The sequence below is a fragment of the Colobus angolensis genome, unplaced genomic scaffold (assembly GCF_000951035.1).
Source record: "Colobus angolensis palliatus isolate OR3802 unplaced genomic scaffold, Cang.pa_1.0 Scaffold96, whole genome shotgun sequence".
Lineage (NCBI taxonomy): Eukaryota > Metazoa > Chordata > Mammalia > Primates > Cercopithecidae > Colobus > Colobus angolensis.
Window position 1 is genome coordinate 2,408,415 of NW_012123598.1, and position 7,309 is coordinate 2,415,723.

Sequence of the window (7,309 nt, forward strand, 5' to 3'; positions counted from 1 at the left end):
CAGGATGGTCTCGATCTCCTGACCTCGTGATCCGCCCGTCTCGGCCTCCCAAAGTGCTGGGATTACAGGCTTGAGCCACCGCGCCCGGCCGGAGCTGGTTCGTAAAATCCTTGGTCCCTGTCTTGGGACCTTCCCACCCCTGAACCAAACCCCTCAAGGTTTAAGGGCTGATGTCTGGGGAGAGAGGCAGTGTCGGACTCTTCCATTTGGCCTGGCCATTAAGTGGGTCATATTTTTTTTTTTTAGACGGAGTCTCGCGCTGCTGCCCAGGCTGGAGGTGCAGTGGCTCCATCTCAGCTCACTGCAAGCTCCGCCTCCCAGGTTCACGTCATTCTCTTGCCTCAGCCTCCCGAGTAGCTGGGACTACAGGTCCCCGCCACCATGCCCGGCTAATTTTTTTTTTTTTGTATTTTTTTAGTAGAGACGGGGTTTCACCGTGTTAGCCAGGAAGGTCTCAATCTCCTGACCTCGTGATCCGCCCGCCTCAGCCTCCCAAAGTGCTGGGATTACAGGAGTGAGCCACCTGCCCGGCCAACTGGGTCATACTTATTAAATATGTTGAATATCTCCCCCTAGAGGCCTCGGTTTCAATATCAGGGTTTTGACAATCTTGTCCACAGGAAGGTGTCGAAAATTTAAACAGGGTCAAGTGCTGTGGCTCACGCCTGTAATCCCAGTACTTCAGGAGGCCGAGGTGGGTGGATCACTTGAGGTCAGGAGTTCGAGACCAGCCTGGCTAACATGGTGAAACCCCCATCTCTACTAAAAATACAAAAAAATAGCTGGGCGTGGTGGCACGTGCCTGTAATCCCAGGTATTCTCAGGAGGTTGAGGCAGAAGAATCGCTTGAACCTGGGAGGTGGAGGTTGCAGTGAGCTGAGATGGCGCAACTGCACTCCAGCCTGGGTGACAGCGAGACTCCGTCTCAAAAAATAAAAAAAGACAAAGCCTGAAAATTGAAATAGGTGGCCTTTTTATCAACAAGCTTTACCCCAAGTCTGAGTCCCTCTACCCTGATCCCCACCCCATCTCCAAAACACATCTTAGTGGGAGAGACATGCAAATGAAGGAGGCTCAAAGATGAAGGCGTTCATTTTGTACCTTAACAGTTATAAAAACATCGCACATTTAATATCTTATTTGGAGGCTAAAGTCAATTCAATGAAAAAAAAGTAACTTTTTTTTTTTTTGAGACAGGGTCTCACTCTGTTGCCTCACTGCAGCCTCAACCTCCTGGACTCAAGCAATCCTCCTACCACACCTTCCCAAGTAGCTGGGACCACAGGCACACGCCACCACACCCAGCTAATTATTTTTATTTTTTGGAGAGATAGGGGTCTCACTTTGTTGCCCAGGCTGGTCTCGAACTCATGAGCTCAAGTGATCTGCCAGCCTTGGCCTCCCAAAGTGCTGGGATTACAAGCATGTGCCCCCGTGCCCAGCCAAAAAAAAAAACTGTTTAAAAGTGGACATATGGGCCAGGCGCAGTGGTTCACGCCTTGAGCCCAGGAGTTTGAGACAAGCCTGGGCAACATAGCAAGACCCCGTCTCAATAACTAAACTAAACTAAAAATAAATAAATAACCCTTACACAACCCTTACTTCACACCATATACAAAAATTAACTTGAAATGGATCCCAGACCTAAATGCAAGAGCTAAAACTATACAACTTCTAGAAAACATACAAGAAAACCTTAGTGACATTTCTTTTTCTTTCTTTCTTTTTTTTTTTTTTTTTTGAGATTGGAGTCTCACTCTGTCACCCAGGCTGGAGTGCAATGGTGCAATGGTGTGATCTTGGCTCACTGCAAGCTCTGTCTCCCAGGTTCACACCATTTTCCTGCCTCAGCCTCCCAAGTAGCTGGGACTACAGGCGTGCACCACCATGCCCGGGTAATTTTTTGTATTTTTAGTAGAGACAGGGTTTCACCGTGTTAGCCAGGATGGTCTTGCTCTCCTGACCTCGTGATCTGCCCGCCTCGGCCTCCCAAAGTGCTGGGATTACAGGTGTGAGCCACCGTGCCCAGCCAGGCAAAGATTTCTTAAATAGGACAGAAAAAGCATGAGGTGTAAAATAAAAAAAATCAACAAACTGAAATTTATCAAAATGAAAAATCTTTTGCTTTTCGCAAGACTGTCATAAAAATGTAAAAACATGGCACAGACTTGGAGAAAAATCGTTTAAAAATGTATACTGATTAAAGACTTGCATCTAGAATAAACAACTCCTTTTTTTCTTTGTTAAATTTTCCTCCTCGTTCTTGCTGTCATCATACAGAATAATTTTTAGGAGTTATTCCTAGAGTAATCTCTTGTTCCTATAATAAAAAATGGTTACAAATCAATAATAAAAAGACTAAATCAAATTTTAAAAAAATAACTGAATTAAAGATGGGCAAAGAGGCAGGGCACAGTGGCTCGTGCCTGTAATCCTAGTACTTTGGAAGGCCAAGGCGGGTGGATCACCTGAGGTCAGGAGTTCGAGACCAGCCTGGCCAACATGGTGAAACTCCGACTCTACTAAAAAAATACAAACGTAGCTGGGTGCAGTGGCATGCACCTGTAATCCCAGCTACTCGGGAGGCTGAGGCAGGAGAATCAATTGAACCTGGGAGGCAGAGTTTGCAGTGAGCCAAGAACACACCATGGCACTCCTGCTGGGCAACAAGAGCAAAACTCCATCTCAAAAACAAAACAGAACAACACAATACAAAAAGGGCCATGTATTGTATGATTCCATTTATATAAAATGTCTAGAATAGGTAAATCCATATAGACAGAAAATAGGTTGCCAGGACCTGGGGGCAGGAGGGGAATGGGGAGTGATTGCTCACTTAATGGGTGCAGGGTGATGAAAATGTTCTAAAATTCCACAGTGGCAGATGTATACCACTGCAAATATATAAAAAACCACTGAATTACACACTCTAAAAGGAGAAATTTTCTGGTATATGAGTTATGTCTCAATGGGATAAAGGTTTGGGGGCCGACTACATGGCTTCTGCGCAGCCCTCCACATGCCCCCAAGGGCCTGACTGCTGGGCAGCCCTCAGCCTTGCCTCCCCTTCAAGCTGCCCACTCACCAGATGGAGTAGCTATGGCAGAAGTCCAGTGCAGACACAATCTGGCGGAAGAACTTCCTGGCCTCCTTGGGCGTCAGTCTCCCCTTCTTTACCAGGTAATCGAATAGCTCACCTCCCGAGACGTGCTCCAGAACCAGGTACCTAAAGGATATAGAGGGGGCAGAGGGCTGGAAGGGGCATGTGGAGGACCAGAGGGCCTGGTCTCCCACTTCCATTGGCCCCTGGAGGCAGAGAACTCCAATTCCCATGATCCTTGGGAGAAAGAGACTCCAATTCCCATGGGTCCCTGGGAGGCAGAGACTCCAGTTGCCATCAATTCCTGGGAGGAAGAGACTCCAGTTCCCATCAATTCCTGGGAGGATGAGACTCCAATTCCCATCACGCCCTGGGAGGAAGTGACTCCAGTTTCCACCAGCCTCTAGGAAACCAAACTCAAGTCCCATTAGCCCTGGGCAGCAGAGCCTCCCATGTCAGCTTCGGAGAGGAATCAACACTTTGACTTCTAACGGTTTCAGGAGATAAGGCAGTTCTATCAGCACCTGAAGGACAAAGACCCCAATTCTTACAGGACTCTGGGAAGTGAAGATACCCCCACTCCTATTAGCCCCTAGAAAGCCAAGCCTCTAATTCCCTCTGGGATGAGGAAACTCAAATTTGAATTCATTTTCAGGTATTGACGATTGCAAGGTGCACCAGTCCGAGCCAGCTTCTGTGAGGCAACAGACGACAACTCCCATCAGTGCCTAGAAGTTAAAAACCCCCACTTCTGGCCGGACATGGTGGCTTACGGCTGTAATCCCAGCACTTTGGGAGGCCGAAGTGGGCGGATCACTTGAGGTCAAGAGTTCGAGACCAGCCTGACCAACATGGAAAAACCCTATCTCTACTAAAAATACAAAATTAGCCAGGTGTGGTGGTGCATGCCTGTAGTCCCAGCTGCTCAGGAGGCTGAGGCAGTAGAATCACTTGAACCCAGGAGGTGGAGGTTCTGGTGAGCCGAGATCGAGCCATTGCACTCCAGCCTGGGCAACAAGAGCAAAATTCTGTCTCAAAAAAACAAAACCACCAAAAAAACAAAAACCCACTTCCTATAAGCCTCTGGGACATGGGGTTCCAATTTCCATCAACTATTAGGTTTTTGTTGTTGTTGTTGTTGTTTGGCGTTTGTTTTTTGTTTGTTTTTTGTTTTGTTTTGTTTTGTTTTTTGAGATAGGAGTCTTGCTCTGTTGCCCGTGCTGGAATGCAGTGGCACGATCTTGGCTCACAGCAGCCTCTGCCTCCCAGGTTCAAGCAGTTCTCCCACTTCAGCCTCCCAAGTAGCTAGGACTACAGGTGTATGCCACCACACTCAGTTAATTTTTGTATTTTTAGTAGAGATGGCATTTTGCCATGTTGGCCAGGCTGGTCTCGAACTCCCGACTTTTATAGTTTTTTTTTTTTTTTTTTTGAGATGGAGTCTCGCTCTGTCACCCAGGTTGGAGTGCAGTGGCACAATCTCAGCTCATTGCAACCTCCACCTCCCAGGTTCAAGGATTCTTTGCCTCAGCCTCCCAAGTAGCTGAGATTACAGGTGCCTGCCACCATGCTCGGCTAATTTTTTTGTATTTTTAGCAGAGATGGGGTTTCACCATCTTGGCCAGGTTGGTCTTGAACTCCTGACCTCGTGATCCACTGGCCTCGGCCTCCGAAAGTGCTGGATTACAGGCGTAAGCCACTGTGCCCAGCCTCCATCAACCATTTGGATTCTAGACTCCAAATCCCATCAGGCTCTGGGAGGTTAAAACTAATTCCCATCAGCTTCTGGAAACAAAAGCTCAAATTTTTTTTTTTTTTTTTTTTGAGACAGGGTCTCACTCTGTGCTGGAGTGCAGGGGCACTAAAACGGCTCACTCCAGCCTCGACCTACCGGGATCAGGCAATCCTGCCACCTCAGCCCTACCTCAGCTGGGGCTACACGTACACACCACCACGCCTGGCTCATTTTTGTATTTTTTGTAGAGACAGGGTTTTGCGATGTTGCTCAGGCTGGTCTCGAACTCTTCAAGCAATCTGCCCATCTTGGCTTCCCAAAGTGTTGGGATCACAGGCTTGAGCCACTGTGCCTGGCCCCAAAAGCTCAATTTCTATGAGCTCTTAGATGGCTAGATTCCCGCCCGAAGCATCAACTCCCATGGCCCTGCCTCCCTACGCCAAGAGTGGAGTGGGAGCGAGAGTGCGCTGGTCCGGACAATAGCCCCTTCCTACCACCACACCTGGGGAAGCCTGAGAGCACGTCCTGTGAGCGCCAGGCAGACAGCTTCCTGTGTGTGAAACCTGCACCAGCACTGATGACCTGATGTCAGTTCATCCTGGGGACTGGGTGTGGGGGGGGGGGCACGAGGGCTGTCCCCTCTACGGCTTCCCAGTCCAGCTGTCCTTTGGGTCACCAGAGTTTGGACAAAGAGGCCCATTCTCTGGAGTCTGGACAGCTGGACCCCCACCCCCATCCTTCCTGGCGGGTAATTGACTTTGAGATACTGACTCAGAACTCCTAAGGCGGCCCATTGTTGGGGTGTCCTGCCATGGCACCCGCAGTAATGCCGGGGGAGGAGGGGGGCTCTCCGGTGCTCCAGAGTGGGGGTTTGGGAAGATCCTTTGGGCTTTGCTAGGCCCCTTGCCTTACAAACAGGAGGCATCTGCCCATAGCAAATTGGGTCTGGTCGAGGGCACCCTGCTTATCTAGCAGAGGGCATTTCATGTAGTGCCGCGGGCCAAGGAGCTGGCGCCGGGGACACAGTAGGAGGATGGTGGCCCTTCGCCTCATGCCCAACACAGCGTGAGAACAGTGGCTGGGAGCTTCCCTGTGCCACAGGCAAGGGACTGGGCCTTCAGTAGTCCAGCCTGGAGAGCTCCAGGTCCCCCCGGTCCCCCTACGCCCTGTTTCTGGAGAAGTCCCACCCTGGTAACCTGGAGAGGGAGGATGGGGTAGGGCTGGGTGTCTATAAATACCTACAAATATTTCTTGTTCTCGTAGACGTCGTGGAGTTTGAGGACATGTGGGTGTTCGATGAGCTTCAGGATGGCGATCTCCCGCTCCACCTGAGGGTCAAGAGGGGTGCAGACACAGGAATGGAGGTCAGCAAGGCCCCCTGCCTGCCCTCAGCCCCACAGGCTCCCCCGCAGACACGCCGTAGCAGGCGAACACACCTTCATCAGCACCGACTCCGACAGCTTCTCCCGGTTCACGATCTTGATGGCGACCTTCTGACCCGTGATGCAGTGGACCCCGAGTTTAACCAGGCCTGGGGGAACAGGGTGAAAATGTGGGGTGTTCCGCTGGGTCACCTTCGTCCCCAGCACCTATGTCCTCCACTGGCCACCGGGTTTGCTCCTTCCTCCCGGCCTGGCTGTTTAACAATGGCCTGAACACATCCGACCTGAACTCCTGGGGTTGACAGCCCACACTCCCACAAAACCACCCTTCCCCTCCCTCCTGCCAGTCCGTTCCTCCTGACTGTCCGTCCAGCCAGGTGCCCCTCTCCTCTGCCAGCCACCCCGGCCCTCACCCTCTCCGTCCTGGGGAGCCCGCCTGTCACGCATTCTTTCCTCACCGTGTTTCCCCGAGTCTGTCTCCTCCAAACCCCCCGTGACTTCCTCTCTCCCCATCGCTTCCTTGTATTCTCTGTTTTTCAGTCTTTTGAAGACCCTATGACTCCCAGAGAATATAATCTCACATCTGCCCCCTCCCCAGACCACCCTCTACCTCCTCCCGAACCCCCAGCCTCAACTGCCTTCCTGTGCCTTCTCTTCATGGCAGCCGTAAAGGCAGCACACAGACACCAAGGGTATGTCCTGTCTCCTGGCCCACACCTCTCCTCAGGACTCTCGACTCCAGGACCTGAGCCCCCAAAGCCAAAGACCCAGCCCTGACTAGCCCCTAAAGCTACAGGCCCAGGCGTCCAGACCCCCAGCCCCTCCTCCCTCAGATCCAGAAGGCCAGGCCCCATTCTCTCCTCCCTCAGACCCAGGAGTCCAGGCCCCAGCCCCTCCTCCCTCAGACCCAGCACTCCAGGCCCCCAGCCCCTCCTCCCTCAGACCCAGCACACCAGGCCCCCAGCCCCTCCTCCCTCAGACCCAGCAATTCAGACCCCGTTCCATGCTCCCTCAGACCCAGGAATCCAGACCCCAGCCCCTCCTCCCTCAGACCCAGGAGTCCAGACCCCAGCCCCTCCTCCCTCAGACCCA

The 7,309-nt window shown here is 51.6% G+C and overlaps 1 protein-coding gene across 1 annotated transcript in view; it reads right to left on the minus strand.

Annotated features, from left to right (window-relative positions):
* Window positions 1-7,309, minus strand: part of BRSK1 (BR serine/threonine kinase 1) — a 31,305-nt gene that overhangs the window by 22,436 nt on the left and 1,560 nt on the right. The window contains exons 2-4 of the mRNA XM_011932473.1: window positions 6,272-6,366; window positions 6,078-6,163; window positions 3,086-3,226 (exon numbers count right to left, since the gene is read on the minus strand). Coding sequence (XP_011787863.1) covers window positions 3,086-3,226; window positions 6,078-6,163; window positions 6,272-6,277 — 233 coding nt within the window. The 5' untranslated portion in view covers window positions 6,278-6,366. The remainder of the gene's footprint in view (window positions 1-3,085; window positions 3,227-6,077; window positions 6,164-6,271; window positions 6,367-7,309) is intronic.